The sequence below is a fragment of the Toxorhynchites rutilus genome, chromosome 1 (genome assembly GCF_029784135.1).
Source record: "Toxorhynchites rutilus septentrionalis strain SRP chromosome 1, ASM2978413v1, whole genome shotgun sequence".
NCBI classification, from domain to species: Eukaryota; Metazoa; Arthropoda; class Insecta; order Diptera; family Culicidae; genus Toxorhynchites; species Toxorhynchites rutilus.
In genome coordinates, this window is record NC_073744.1 from 46160916 (window position 1) to 46177549 (window position 16634).

At 35.5% G+C, this 16634-nt stretch overlaps 1 protein-coding gene across 1 annotated transcript in view; it reads left to right on the plus strand.

Moving 5' to 3' along the window:
* Window positions 1-9478: 9478 nt before the first annotated feature.
* The window catches only part of LOC129762723 (allatostatin-A receptor-like), a 229704-nt gene continuing 222548 nt past the window's right edge, over window positions 9479-16634 (plus strand). The window contains exon 1 of the mRNA XM_055761237.1: window positions 9479-10728. Coding sequence (XP_055617212.1) covers window positions 10156-10728 — 573 coding nt within the window. The 5' untranslated portion in view covers window positions 9479-10155. The remainder of the gene's footprint in view (window positions 10729-16634) is intronic.

Below are 16634 nucleotides of genomic sequence, written 5' to 3' on the forward strand. Positions count from 1 at the left end.
ATCTTAACATATGGTACATTTTTAGAAATAAGAACCGATCAAGGGTCAGAATATAATAACGAGGTCCTTGGGAGGATATGTAAACTTTTAGAAATTAAACAAACATTCTCAACTGCTTATCATCCACAATCAATCGGAGCGTTGGAGAGAAATCACAGATGTTTAAATGAATATCTGCGATGTTTCATTAACGCTCACCAAAATGATTGGGATGATTGGGTTAAATTCTATGAATTTACTTATAACACAACACCACATACAGAACATGGATATACCCCATACGAACTCGTTTTTGGCAAAAAAGTACGATTGCCACAAGATTCTCGAGTAGAAAAACATGAAATTGAACCGATATATAATTTTGAACAATACGACAGAGAACTAAAGTACAAACTACAGAATACAAACCAAATAGCCAGAGAAAACCTAATAGAGCGAAAAATCAAATGCCAAAGTACAGCCAATAATAACACAAACCCGATATTATTGAATATAGGAGATACTGTATTTATAACAAATGAAAATAGGAAAAAACTGGATCCTTTTTATATAGGACCATATAGCATAATAAATATAGAAAATACTAATTGCACTATTAAGCATCCTGTAACAGGCAAGCAAACGATAGTACACAAAAATAGGCTAATCAAGGCATGAAACTTATATGCACAAAACTAGTAAAAAAAAAAATTGAATATATTTTTCATTTGTAAACGCAAGCTCAGCGGGTATAATTTCTTTTTATCCTTTTTTCCGAATGGTTACACCATTCTTCTAAAGAGGGGAGGTGTAGCATACTAGCTAACCTCAATTCCAATTAAACACAAAACATCCTGACCCTCATTCTTTCTCATCCTCAATTCCGCATTCTTACTTATTTCCCATAACCACTTTTCCGCATACCATATCTAACAACATTTACATTCGTCAGCAACTTTTGATTTCCTTACGGAAATCCCCCAAACCAACTAATTTCATAACATCGGCTGAACGCTATTATGGCACGCCAAACTTCCCTGTATACGACCTCCAACAACTAACAACAATAACATACCGCCCCGCTCGACGCTTGTTGTAGACAACAATAATGATAATAAATAAACATGTAAAATCATATGCGAACTTAGCTCGTAAGTTAGTTGGTAAGAGAAATATACTCTCGTGACAGACATCGACAAGTACATATTTTTAAATTACCGAAATGTATCAAAACATCAAAAATCAAATACAACCAATAATTACGACAAACAAAACCCAACTTTTCCGCAAGTGTAATATTTTTCTAAAAAATATTAACTAATTGTCTTTAATTTGATATGTCGATTATCCAAATTAGTCCAGTAGTTCAAAACTTATGAATTATCGAAAAAAGTCATTTTTTGGAAAAAGGCGAAAATGGATTTTTCGGACCTCCTCAAAATGGAAATTAGCACCAAAAAAAAATTAAAAAATTAAAAAAAATTAAAAAATACAGGTCTACTAGGTCTAAATTTTTACGATAAACCCAAATATACCACTTTTCACAGCCATTCCATACCAAACCGATTAAGTGGTTTCAAGATTTTCGTCAAAAGTGGCAATTTTGTTCTGTATCGCAAAACATTAGACCTGTATTTTTTGATTTTTTTATTAGAGTGCCCATTTTTGGGTGGTTCGAAAAATCATTTTTTTGTCTTTTCTCAAAAATGACTTTTTTTATCTACCGGACCGATTCATATGATCGCTATATCAAATTAAAGCCAATTACTCATTTTTTCGGAAAAATATTATTAAAAATATTTTGGGTTTTGTTTTCGTAATTATTGATTGTATTGGTTTTTTGTTGTTTTCATGGCTTTGGACTAGAGGGCGCTATACTTTTTTTTTAGAAATGTTATTTATTGAAAGCTGAGGATTTTTTACATAACATATCTCGATATCAGAGATGTGATTTCTTTTGTTTTTACGTTACAGTGATGTACCCATATACCACTCAGCTAAGACAATATTTAACATTAGTATACTTTAAAAATTAATGCTTACGCCTATATGATGTTCTTAAATGTGCTACTCGCTTGAAATTTATTCCATTACCGATAAACATAGGGATGAGAGCATTTCTGCATTCCTACTTCTACTACTACATTCCTACTATAATGATGGAAAACGTTTTACACCATTTGGTTCAAATTTCAGCCGGCAAAAATATCATTTTCCTAATTCCGTTAATTAGTATTCCTAACACCAATAATCAAATTGTTATGACAATGAATATTTTCAAATAGTACATTTGGCAATGTTTTACGTTGTAAACAAGTTAAATGGGTTGAAATTGATATCATGAGTAATTAACAGTATCAGGATCTAACGGATACAATCCCCATCGCCGGAAACCGTTGATCAATGTCGATTGTGGGTTCGCCATTCTATCCACAGCTTGTTTCAAAAGATGTGCAAATTCTTTCCTCGGGAGTATTTCACCGTTATTGTCGATTCTCCATTCTACTAGAACTTGATTCCAAAAGTTTTTGAGTGGTCGGAAAAAGCTGACGTCCAGCGGCTGGGTGATTTGGGTGGAATTTGGTGGAAGGCAAACCAGGATTATGTTTTTTTCCGTACATAGCTGCTTCGTTTCATATGAGACATGAGACATGAGACTTATGACCACCTAGAAAGAGTATAACAGGAAACGGTACTTTCTGCTGGTCAATCCAAGGATGAAAAACTAGAAGTGGGTTACATCTTTGATAAAACCGCAAGGTGGACGTAGGACTAACGTTGACTTAGCAATCAATAAGTAGCAAGCATATAAATCTTTAACGTTTGATCTTTCGAATAAAGTGATTATCATACCACTTCGTTTAGCCAGAAAAGAATTATTAACGTTCAAAGGGGGAATCGATTCCTCCTCGGAAATACCCAGCACAAATAGTACCCACTCCTCAAGCCCCGACAATTGGAATCATCGTTGATCCGGAGCAGGATTATTAACGCTTGAGAAGAAATGGATTCCTCCTCGGAATTACACAGCGAAAATAAGACCCCTTTTCCAACAATTTCAACTTCCCAATAACGACGATCGATTACAGCATTCGTAAACAAATAATTTTATAACGCTGATTTTACAAATGTGATTTCTTCGATATGTAATATAATTATAATAATAATATAAAAATATTATAATAATATCCACTTTTATCATATCCACTACACCGTACTATACCATATCAAATCCATAGTCAATCCGAGTACAATTGTACCCGCTGCTTGTATCTAATTTGCTATGCCAATTTCTCCTGGCTCCATGGTTTAGAAATCTGTGTTAGAAACATTCCGATTTGCAGAAACGCATGCAAGTACAAAAGTACCCGCAGCTCACATCTATTTTGCCATGCCGATTTTCCCATGTTCCCATGTTTTTGAAGTCTGTTAGGGAAACATTTCAATTTGCAGAAACGCAAACGAGTACGAAAGTACCCGCCGCTCACATCTATTTTGCAATGCCGATTTCCCCAGGCTTCATGATTTTGAAGTCTGTGTAAGAGAAACATTCCAAATTGCAGAAATGCAAACGAGTACAAAAGCACCCGCTGCTTGCATCTAATTTGATATGCCAATTTCCCCTGGCTCCATGGTTTTGAAGTCTGTGTTATAGAAGCATTCGATTTTCAGAAACGCAAACGAGTACAAAAGTACCCGCAGCACGCATCTGTTTTGCAATGCCGATTTCCCCAGGCTTCATGATTTTGAAGTCTGTGTAAGGGAAACATTCCAATTTGCAGTAACGCAAACGAATACAAAATACCTGTTGCTTGCATCTAATTTGCTATGCCAATTTCCCCTGGCTCCTTGTTTTGAAGTCTGTGTTAGGGAAGCATTCCGATTTCTAGAAACGCAAGCGAGTATAAAAGAACCTGCAGCTTTAATCTGTTTTGCAATGTTGATTTCTCTCAGGCTCCATGGTTTCGAAGTCTGTGTTAGGGAAACATTTCAATTTCCAGATACGCAAACGAGTACAAAAGTATCCACTGCTTACATCTATTTTGCAATGCCGATTTTCCCTGGCTCCATGGTTTTGAAGTTTGTGTTAGGGAAACATCCACACATTCCAGCGATCGTACCTCAATCGTTGCGCAATTATAACTGAGTGGATTTCCGAGCGGCACTCGCTTATATACCGATTGGTGTGATTTCGATAGCCTGTTTTGAAAGCAATTTTAGGACTATTGAAACAAAAAGACATTTTATCTTTGGAATGAAGTGTTCATCATACTATTTCGTTCAGTTGTTTAGGAGCTATTAACGCTCAAAATTTCGTTCTCCGGAGTAACGCTTTCGCTTTCGAAAGTTTGAACTTACACCCCAGTATAGAAATGAAACATGTAGTCCTACGTCAAAACATCCTTGAGAAACAGGAAAAATATGTCCCGGTTCATTCAACCCGACTGAGTACTTGCCCGGCCCAGCTTTCGGGTAATTTCGGGTAATTTTTTTCATATTGCATGCGTTTCGGACCGGCGTTTGTTTTACTCATCGCAAAGTAAGAAATGAAATCTGTTGGGTAGAATAAGGAACAAGTAGAAATATTGCTGTTCTTGTTCCAGCCATGTTTATTTTGGTGATAACCGATCGAATTTATTTATTTATTTAATACATCAACAGGTTGACATAGAACCCTAATGATACAATCTACTCTAATTTAATTTAATCTAATTGGGATTGGCGTTGCTTAAGACGATGTTTTATCGTATATCTGGATAAATGGAAGTCTATGTGTTCAAACTGACGGTTAAATATTCGCAACAACGGGCTCATGATAGGCGTAATTAATGCGGGCAGTTGGTAGTCGAAGGAAGGCGTGATTTCGCAAATTTCTCCTTATAACGTTGAAGTTAACATAACTCAGCAGTTCAGAACAGTCGATATTGGCTTGGATGAGATCGTATGCGAACATAGCTCTAGCCGTATCACGTCGTTCACAAAGTCGATCCAACCCCAGAAGCTTGCATCGATCTTCATACCTTGGGAGGTTTTGAGGGTCATTCCAAGGAAGACGACGTAATGCATAGCGGACAAATTTGCGTTGGACGGATTCAACTCTCAATATGCTGTTCTGGTACTATGGAGCCCACACAACCGAAGAATACTCCAGAATCGAGCGAACAAGGGCACAGTATAGCACTTTAAAGCAATGTATGTCGGTGAAGTATTTGGTTGTGCGAAATAGGAATCCAAGAGCCTTAGAAGCTTTTGAAACTGTGTATACTGCATGTTCGCTGAAGGTGAGCTTAGAGTCCAAAAGGATACCTAAGTCTGTTATGCTTGTGACTCTATTGAGGGTCGATCCGAAAAGCTCGTAATTGAAGTATGTCGTAGTGTGTTTGCGAGAAAAGAGATGACTGAGCATTCTGATGGGTTCAGTGATATATAATTTGCTTCACACCAGCTGGCAAAAATTCCTAAATGCCGTTGTAGAAATATTGCATCACTATGCTTTTTTACACACACGAAGAGTTTGAAGTCGTCGGCATATGAGAGCTTCATACATTCAAGTATTGAATTAACATCGTTCAGATACAACACGAATATCAAGGGTCCAAGATGACTTCCTTGTGGAACACCTGATGTGACGTCGGAAGGGGATGATATAAAATCACCTATCTTCACGCTCATCCTTCGACCAGTCAGATACTATTTCAGCCAAAGTAGTAGTGGTCCATTGAAGCCGATGCGATGCAGTTTAGCAATTGTAATTTGATGATTGATCCTGTCAAAAGCAGCCGAGTAGTCCGTGTAGATAGCGTCGACTTGGTATCTTAATTCCAGCGCTTTTGAAATGAAGGATGAATAAAGCAGCAAATTCGTAGACGTGGAACGTTTTGGTACGAATCCATGTTGCTCTTCAGCTATGAGTTTGCGATGAAAAGATGTGAAAAAACTATGAAATCAAAACAGCGTACCTGTATCGGTCAGTTTTTATTACTTTCTGGAGATTTTCAATCGTTTACACTTTGTAAATTGATAACAACTGTGGACTATGCTCCTAGCCACTTTGCTAAGGAAAACAACAAATATGGCGAATGACAGGTCGACAAACGATATTGGCTGAAAATTAAAGCGTAACTAATAGTACTTGGTTGCCAATTTTCCGAAGAGTTATAGTTTTGCAAGTACACGCAATAATAATTTATCAGAAGAAATAATGTGGCTAGTGTAAAATACAGTATTTTATGTCAAGTGGGTGGAATTATGCACTGGCTGGTATAAGGGAGCTTCACGGTATGAGTTTTCAAAGTTAATCGGTGGTTAAAAAAATCTAATTTTTGAATAAAGGCTGAAAACAAGTGAAATTTCGGAAATCATAACTCAAAAACCCAAAAAAGATACCTTTGATTTTTGGATATGGTATTTAGAAAAACCTCAGCTCACAAGAACAAATATAAAAAATATAGCATCCTCTCTCTTTAATCGAGAAAACCATGAAAAACTAACAATTACCAATAATGACAAAAACGAAAATCCAAATTTGGCGTAAATGTAATATTTTTTTTTAAAAGAAAACTAGATCATTGATATCAATTTGATATGTCGATCATTTTCATTCAGTCCGGTAGTTCAAAAGTTATGAATTTTCGAGAAAACTCATTTTTGAGGAAAAGGCAAAAAATAGATACTTCGAACCACCCTAAAATGGAAATGGTCATCCTAATGGAAAATAGAAAAAGATACGGGTCTAATATTTTGCGATGAAGAACAAAACTACCACTTTTAACGATAATCTGAGAACCGCTATATCGGTTTGACTTGGAATGGCTGTATTAGGATGGCAATAGATGTATGCAAAAATTTCATCATCGAATTTCAAAAACTGACCATGTACATTTAAAAACCTGAAAATTGAAACCTCATGAATTTCCTATGTTCGATTCTTTGATACTTTTGTAGGCCTGATATATTTTTTTGTAAGTTTTTTTTTCAAATTTTGAGTTTTTTCTACTTTTTTTTCGAAAAATCTAAATTTAAAAACTATAAGATCTACAAAAAGTTGGTCAGATAATGAAATGTCGGAAATTATTTAGATTTTCATTAAAAAATATCAAATAAATTATTGGTAAAAAATTTCATTGAAAAAAAAATTAAAATTTAAGTTCATTTTTCTCGAAAACATATATTTATAAAATTCTGAAAAAAATAGATATAAATAGCCCTTAGAATTTCCAACAGGTCACCCATACATCGGAAGATGGGCACATTTACATGGAAAAAGTTTTTCAAACAACAACTTTTTAATTTTTTTCTTTTAAAAATGTAATGTGATTTTTAACATTTTTATGCATAAATTATCGCAATTTACATTCTCTACTAACTTTTCTCTATTTAGAAACATGTCAAATGTGAGAATTTACATACAAAAATGTTACGAGCAAAACATATTTTTCTTCAGGAGTCTGACTTATATTTCAAAAATTATAAAAGATAGAAAGTTGACGTCTTCGACAAAAGTTCATATCTTAATAAGATCTAAAACTGTGTAGAATACACTATATCGCTATCTTGACTTTAAACAAAATTACGATTAGTTGTATTTTTTTTTAAAGAAAACATGAAAAAGTTGTTGTTAGAAAAAAATTTTCCATGTAAAAGTGCACATCTTCCAATGTATGGACGACTTATTGGAAATTGTAAGGGCTATACATATACAGCGCGGACTCGATTATATACAGTTTTTTTTTCACTGTATATAATCGAATCCTGTATATAATCGAGTCAAAAATATTTTTTTCTTTATTTGTTTTTTTGCATGTATTTTTCGCTTTTTTTTCAAAAAAGAAGAGGAATTTGATTTTTGATTCATCCCCTTGAAGTCAGAAAACACCCCACATGAAAAAAATTAATTTATCCAGATTCTCTCAGGAGGTGATAGACGATCATATTTGATGAAAAAAATCCTCCTACGCATATGTTCAAATTTCAACAATGACAGAGTTGTAGAACTTTTTTTTGTGTTTCGGACTCTGTTGCCTCAAACTGGCTCTACATTAAAAAGTACGCTACGTAAGACGATTCTGATGCTTTCATTTGAAAGATGAGAAAATTTAGTACAGGATATAGAAGTACAACAACTAAATCAGTGGATTTTGATAACATTTTGGAAGTGAAACACTTAGAAGATAATAATTTGTAATGTGTTATTATTAATTTTATCCTAAAAATTTATATTAAACTAGATTGTTTATATCAATTAAATTGAAGTTGTTTAACCGCTCTACAATTTGTTATTTGGCGCCCAACTTCTATCTTTCTTAATTTGGCTGCAATATCGATATAAACAATTCCTGGTGAAAATTCAAGCAACATCTTCAAACATCACGATTTTTACCCCACTGTACATGTGATAGCCACTCAAACTTCACCTTAACGTTGAAAGGGTACATTTCTTCATGTAATAAGACATATTTGAAATATAAAGAAAAATATTTTTTTCCAAACTGTTTATAATCGAGTCCAAAATTGTATATAATCGAATCACATATAGTCGAGGTTGTATATAATCGAGTCCGACCTGTATATATTTCTGAGAATTTAAAAAAAATACGTTTTTAAGTAAAACAAATTTTAATTTTTAAAATAACTGTTTTTCAGCAATTTTTTTTGGTCTTTTTTTGTAAAAATTGAAACAATTTCCTACATTTCATCCTTTGACAAGAATTTTGTAGGTATCACCGTTTTTTAGCTATAAATTTTTATAAAAAAATTTGGAAAAAATTTTTGGATTTTTCCAATAAGTAGTCTAATTCTTTTTCGAATATTTCAAGTATGCAAAGTTGCTTAAATGACACATGTCTTTACACCCAGAACGTTTCACTGTTATCCGAGATGGTGCTGCCAACGGCCAGTCGAGTTGGCATGAAATTCGTCATATGTTGAATATGTTCACGAGGTAAGCTCTAAGTTCACGAATCGCCTCGTGAAGGTAATATAAAATAATTGCTTTGAATAAGCCAAATGAACATGATTCAACACAAACACCTGAGAATGTCAGACAATTGAAAGAGAAAAAAAACACCGGTTTTCAAAACGTTTCAAAGTACCACGCGTCTCCATCAACCACGTGTTAACCATAGCACCGCTCCATGAAGAGTGGCCACTTTCCCACAGACTTCCATGGCGTATTGTTTGTCTTTGATTAATGGTGAAGATATCGGGTGCGAAGTAATAAATACCAGAGTGGGTGGGTGAAGTTTCATTCATAAAACCGGCATTCCGGCAGACAAGAAAGCACTCTCCCAATGGAAAGCAACCAGTTGCATGTTTGTTTATATAGGGAGGTTGTAAGAGAAAAAATGGAGAGATATTATGGAAAATCTGCTCGCGATGTGGCGAGCGAATGGAATGTTACTCCGCTCGCTTCGACACTTTCCATTGGACAGGTGGGTGTGAAAGTCGAGCCACCCATCGGTCCACCGTGTTCAGTAGGTGTTGGCCGCTGTGACTGAAACGTTGGTTTCCTTTCGCAGATCCTCGTTCGGATGGTTTCGTTGAATTTGACGCGCGATAGGTCGACTGAGGAGCAGTGGAAAATTTATGACTTGATATATACAACAGACGGATGGTTGGTACATGTTCCAGTGTTGGATTGGCTGTGCTGTTGTGAACATCCCCAAAGGCCTCTCTAACGGTGTATTGTTCGTTGAAGGAAATTACGATTTTTAAACACCAAGTTATGATCGTGTCAAATTATGAGCTGTCGAGAATGGGCGTGTTTGTGTAAATTTTTCATGGACTTAAGCCATGAAAAAATCTGCGAAAGATAGCTCGAGCCGCATTCATTGGATTGTTCGCTTCGACATCGTATCATATGATACGCTTGAATGTGTTACCGAGATGGTGTTTCAATTTCCGTTTTGTGACTGTTGATATGTGGAAGAGAATTATTGTAACTCAATTCGTCAGTGTTGCCCAAAGCCAACAATTTCAGCCGTTTTGGAGGGATGGAAACAAAGTTCAAAAAAGCCAACAACGACGTGTTATTAATAGCGAGCGAAGTGTTGTTTTCCCTTTATGGTGTTTTTTTATTGTGTGTCCGTAAGCAGTAAGAACGGAAGAAAAAAAGTGTTAACATAATCTCTGCGGAAGCTGATTTATTGCACTGTAGAGACGCGGAAGGAAACGAAAATGGTGAACGGAACTGTTGTTAGCTACAGTTCCCTGATGGTGGCCACATCAGCCACATCCGGGGGTCGTTTAAATTCAACAGTGCTTCCGAACACGACCTTGATGACATCCGAAATGTCTGCAGATGACGAGGAAGCGATCGTGTCCCGGATCGTCCCGATATTTTTCGGTTTAATTGGAGTGACCGGACTGCTGGGAAACTTCCTGGTGGTGTTGGTTGTGATCTCAAATCCACTGATGCGTTCAACGACCAATTTGCTGATTATAAATCTGGCCGTGGCAGACCTGCTGTTTGTGATATTTTGTATACCGTTTACGGCCACAGATTATGTGCTCTCGTCGTGGCCGTTCGGGGATTTGTGGTGTAAAATGGTGCAGTATTTGATTGTGGTGACGGCACACGCGAGTATTTACACACTGGTGCTGATGTCGCTGGATCGATTCCTGGCGGTGGTTCATCCAATCGCCAGCATGGTGATAAGAACTGAGAAGAATACCATACTGGCGATTACGGTTTTGTGGGTTCTTATCATCACGACGGCGCTCCCGGTTTTGTTTGCCCATGGGGTTAATGTAAGTAGACATTTCTGAAACTTATTCATGTAATGGTATTCAAGACGAATAGATTCCTAACTGTCAGTTGAATAATCTGATCATAATGCAAGAATTGGGAAATACCGTGCAGTTTGAATAGTTTACCCGTAATTATTATAAAACTATTAAAAAAATATCAAACTTTAGAATGAACGTCATTCGTCTTCTTTGAAAATTAAATTTATTCAGTACACACAGGTTTTTTTACGCGAGGGATACGTACCTCGTAAAAAAACCGCGTTAAGTCGAAAATCCGCATAAAAACCGCGTTAATTGGAAAATCCGCGTAGAAAAAAACCATGTCACCTTATGATAGATATGAAATGGGACTATCTTTACGTAGAATGCAAGTAAAAAGTTGAGTGTTGCTCGTTTCAGCAAACCCGTAGATTTTACCTGCAATTTCGTTGGTTACTGGTTCGTTTTTGCTCACGAATGAGGTCATCTGCTGTTGCTAGAAGATTCCCTGGTAATTTGTACACACTTCTGCCGATGCACGTGCAGTACCACTGCTGGGCCGTCCAGAGCTAAGTAGAAAAGGGAAAGACATTCACGAATCGCGTGATATTGCACTGGTCTTTTTTTACGCGGGTACCGCGTAATTAATTCTTTTTATTAATTCTTTTTCTGAATTAATACTTTTTATTCAGATTGTTATATATTTGATTTCTACACATCCAGTTGATGGATCATAGCTTGTACTAAACCAAAAATTATCACTAGGATTGTTCAAAAACGTTTTCTTTGTGATATGTCATCATATCTAAAATGAAAAATTGGGAATAATGAAAACAATTATACATTCTCCGTAAGGTTTTGAAAAGCAATCAAAAATAAATGTTTGGAAAAAACTTGGCCTTTGAAGACGATGAATTACAAAACTAATTATTTAATGTAGCTTTGTTATTTTGATATAGAAAATTTAATCAGTAATGTAAAATAGTTGTATAAAGTATTACTATCAAGAATTACAGACATGAATACAACAACGGTGATGAATGGGAATTTGGATGTTTCTAAAATTTTAATATGAATAGCGAACTTGCATTTTTACAACTCAACATATTTAAACGAAAAGCGCAAAGGTACTAATTTGAAAGTATTTTTCAAAATATGCAATGGAGAAGATTTATTGAAAAAATTACCCATGACGGTTCGAATGCAAATTAGAGATATACAAACAATTCTGATTAGTAGGTAGGCTAATAAGTAATGCACACATGCTTGTAGAAGATGAAATGAACGTAAACTGAAGTTGACATAGTATCAGAAAACAACGTTACTCAAAACCAATTGAAAGAAAACAACGCCTTCAATCGATTTTTTTAACTGCTGAGAAAGTGGATGTTTGTGAGATTTATCATCGTTTACAGGCTGTTTATTGTGACGATACTCTTGATAGGTTTACCGTGAATCGATGGGTAACAAAATTTCGTGATTGCCAACCTGGAAAAGCCTTAATTGTTGACAAAACACGCAGCGTCGAATAACTCAGACGGATAGACATCGTATCGCAAACCAAATGGGTGCCACGACCTGTCAGACGGCGTAATACTATAATAGTGAATAAACAGTATCGATTGGAATTTTCTTTCCTTCAACTCAAGAGAAAACTTAGGGGTGATCATTACAGGTCGGACAATGAGGTGAACGCAGCTATCGTGGTTCGAAAAAAATCGAAATGATTAATCAGTGACGGTATGAAAAAAACTTGTAACTAGTTGGGAGAAAAGTTGAATGCGTTAAGGCAGTATTCTAGTCCTGAAATTTGAAAAAAAATTAATTTTTTCTTTCATCATATTTTTGTACTTTAGGCATTCAAGAATATACCTATAATGGACTATATATAGAAAATCCTATTATTTACCGAGTTAGAGACATTTTAGTGACGCGCTCATTATTTATCATCTAAATTCATATTATCGCCTTCAAAATAGGCCCCTACTGAAACAATACACTTTTTCTAATGGACAATCCAGTCATCGAAATACTTTTTATAGTGCTTTTAGTTCACGCAGCGAATGCGTTGGGATGAACGTAGGATCGGAATTTGATCGTTTAAGCATGTCTTCAGCCACTTGATTGCGATGAAATTTATGAAATGAATTTAGCTCTTTTGGCACCAGTCGTGCTACGACTTTTCTGATGTCCAAACGTCAACCAAAATATGACGAACGGTCTCGTGAGAGATATTCAATTCACGGTCTAACTCTCTCAAACATAACTAACGATTTTCGAGCACCTTTTTTTTTCATTTTGTCGGTGTTTTTATCAGTTGAAAAGGTGGATGGTCTTCCTTGACGCGGCATCTCTTCACGGCCGTTTTTGAATGTCTTGTACCATTCATAAAGCTGTGTTTTCGACATAGTTGAGACACCAAATGGGTTTTGCAACATTTTCAACGTTTCGGCACAAGAAATTGCTTGCAACACCAAAATTTCACACAATTTCTTTGAACTATATATAGAATTATTCATATCAAAATTCGCCGAACAAAAAAACGTTAACTTGTTTTTAATAACGCTGTGAGCGAACTGAATGATAATTGACATCAAGACCCACTACCAGTAGTACCAATTATAAAACATTTTGCATCAATTTTTTTTTGAAATCCCTATTCCCGGTAATTTTGTGGTTATGAATTCTAGAAAAAAAATTTTTTTAAAAAGGTGGAAAATCGATTTTTTGGACCACCCTAATCTTTTAAAAAAATGATGATGGACCACCCTAATATGGAAATGGTCGTCCTAATGAAAGAATAAAAAAACAGGTCTAATATTCTGCGATAAGACATAAAACTATCTATATTTAGGAATGTCTGAGATCCACTACATGGGTTTTGGCATGGGCCAGCTGATATATACTATCGAATAAGATCGATAAGACGCATGCCATAGCAAATGGAAATTACAAAACGTGGAGAGCATAACACCTACACGCGTGTATATCCACTCGTCGATTCCGCTACCCTTCAAAAGGTTTTTTTCCTTCCTGTGAATAAATGAATAAATGGATGTGTGTAATTTTTAAGAACACATACGAGGGTCGTTCAAAAAATTAGTTTCAGTGCCTCAGAAATCGCGGAAAAATAAAAAACAAGGTGATTTTCGTGATCTACGTTTTATTTTCTATTTTTCTACATAATCTCCGTAACGTTCGAGGCATTTTTCATAGCGTGGCACGAGTTTTTCTATTCCGAGCGCGAAGTGCGTAGCGTTAATATTTTTTTTCTAGGTACGATGTAACTGCGTCACGAATTTCTTCAGTGTCATCGATTCGTTGACCGTCGAACGTCTGTTTCATCACCGTACTATTGTGAAATTTTGGACCGATTAAGAACTCCAATTAAGAACAAAATGCCAGGTTTATTGACGAAAGGACTGTTCCTCATCCACGATAATGCGCGGCCCCATTCTTCTCGCGTAACTCGAGAGTAATTGAAAAAATTCAAATGGACTGTGTTCGAGCATCCTCATTACTCCCCAGACCTCGCCCCTAGCTACTATCACTTATTCCCGGTGATGAAACAGGCGTTCGGCAGTCAACGAATGTCGAATGTCGACTGTCATTATGAAATGATGATTTAATTCGCGATTTTTCATTCGTTTCGCTTCCTTCTCATTTACCACGACTTTCTCTTTCTTTCTCTCTCTCTGTCTACGTCCAATCTTATCTTGCTCTGACATGTGATTGAGAGAACAGCTGTTAGATGTGTGATCTTTCTCTAACCCGAGGATCCACTTTGTGTCTGTCTGTCATATTTCTTAGATTGCTTGTAGGGTAAATGATCTTGGTTTGTCCGATTTGGGGTGTTTTACGCAACTAGTAAATGCAAATCGATTCGGGTAAATGATCTTGGTTTGTCCGATTTGGGGTGTTTTACGCAACTAGTAAATGCAAATCGATTTTTCGATACGATACGAGTTTGGGTTTGTTGGAAAGCCCCAAGTCTTTAGTTGCTAATACTATCATAAGGGGTTGAAATTATTCAAATTTGATGTTATTTATATGTTTTCAAACATTCTAATACCTAATTTGACAAAGGTGTGCTAAATTAGAGCATTCAAAAAAGTGGACAAACCATGATCATATTTTCGACTGGACAAACCAAAATCATTTACCTTAATTTTGTTTTGAAAAATCATACTTAGGTTTCCTACTATGATTCTCACTATCTTATATGATGACTTGTATGATTCATGTGATTTTTGCAGAAGATCAGTATCGATTATTAAAACAAAATGTAGCGAAAGTGTAGCAAATTTAGCACTTGCTTATGAAAAGCCGCTATTCATTCCACTTTCTATGTTGCTCTATGCTAAACGTGCAAGATCGCTTTGCAATAACAACCTGATGCAAATAACTATTATCGGTATTTTCTAGAGGTGTTATGGGAGCAACTAGAGATGGTTGATTCATAATTCATTATTGTTCTCGCGAGAAAATCCACAAGTCGGCAATATGTCGAAATTCGTGTCCTTATTGCCAACGCACGTAATGCATCTCTTCTTCTAGATACACACACTACAGCCACAGGCGATTCTAACGCATACAATCAGGAATGTTTACGTGTAACATAATCATACGCAAGCACTCTTCACCTAACGGTATGAAAACCAACGCGGAGTATCTTTTCATCAAGTTCCCATTTCGGATTTGAAACTAAAATGTGAAAAAAGATCAGAATTGCAATGCGGTTTGACATTATCCACCATCCACGCATTTTTCTCGAAACTAGTTTTTTTTCAAACTGGTGCACACGATATCTAAAGTTCTGCTGAACCGATTCATGTCGAATTTATATGAATACAATTTCTCATTGCATCTCTCTATCGCACGAATCTTTAAAAAGATTTTTTTTTATTCTGCGATTTTTAAAAAATCGGGAAACATAGGAAAAAATGTTTTACACCGCATTTTGTTTTTCAAACGGTCGCCATTTTGTCAAAAAAGATTTTTTTGACTTGTCCGAGGTTAGGAGGTATCTTTACTGATTCAGGATCTGTTCGATTTTCGTTTTGCTTTAGATAACCAGAATGGCTGAAATCGTGTACGCCATGGCACAACTTTTCTTCAAACTCCTCCACTTCATCAGCTCTTAACTATTCTGGTTATGAATATTTTTACTCCGTTCAAAAAAAATCCAAAATTCGTATCTCTACACTAGAATACCCCCTTAAGCACTTGGGCTCTGTTGGAAAATAAATACATGCTTTAGAAGTTGAGATTTGTACTTCAATTTGTTTAACAACTAAGAACCAACATTCTTTGGTGTATAGGCTACATTTTAACATCATTCACAGGTATCGATACTGCCTATAATTTATAATATTAAACATTTGCAAAAAAGTGACAGTCAAAACTAAAGAAAAAATGTTAGCGTTCGCAAATTCCGTAAAAAATTCCGCATCGTTAATTTTTCAATTTTTGTGTTTGTTTCAACTATTTTGTTTGTTTTTTTTTTCATGTTAAGTGCTATAAAAGGTATGAATCTACAATAAAAGGATGAAAAAAATGATATTTTATGCAGAAATACCCATTAAAATTTGTATTGATGTTGTGTTCGGAATTTGAATCAAGTTTCTACGCATGATTCAAATTGCGAACACTTCATTTTTAAATGTGAATTTACATAACTTTAACGTTATACCTAATTTAATATTCTAAACCCTGACATTCTTTAGGTTATAGACTTCATTTTAACATCATTTACAGGTATCGATACCGATACAGCGCCCTTGGTCCCGAAACCATGTAAACTATAAGGAACAAATACAATCAATAATTACAAAAGCAAAATCCATTTTTTTTTGCGAGAACAACATTTAAAAAAAAAGACTAGCTAATTGACTTTAATTTGATATATTGATCATATGAATCGGTCC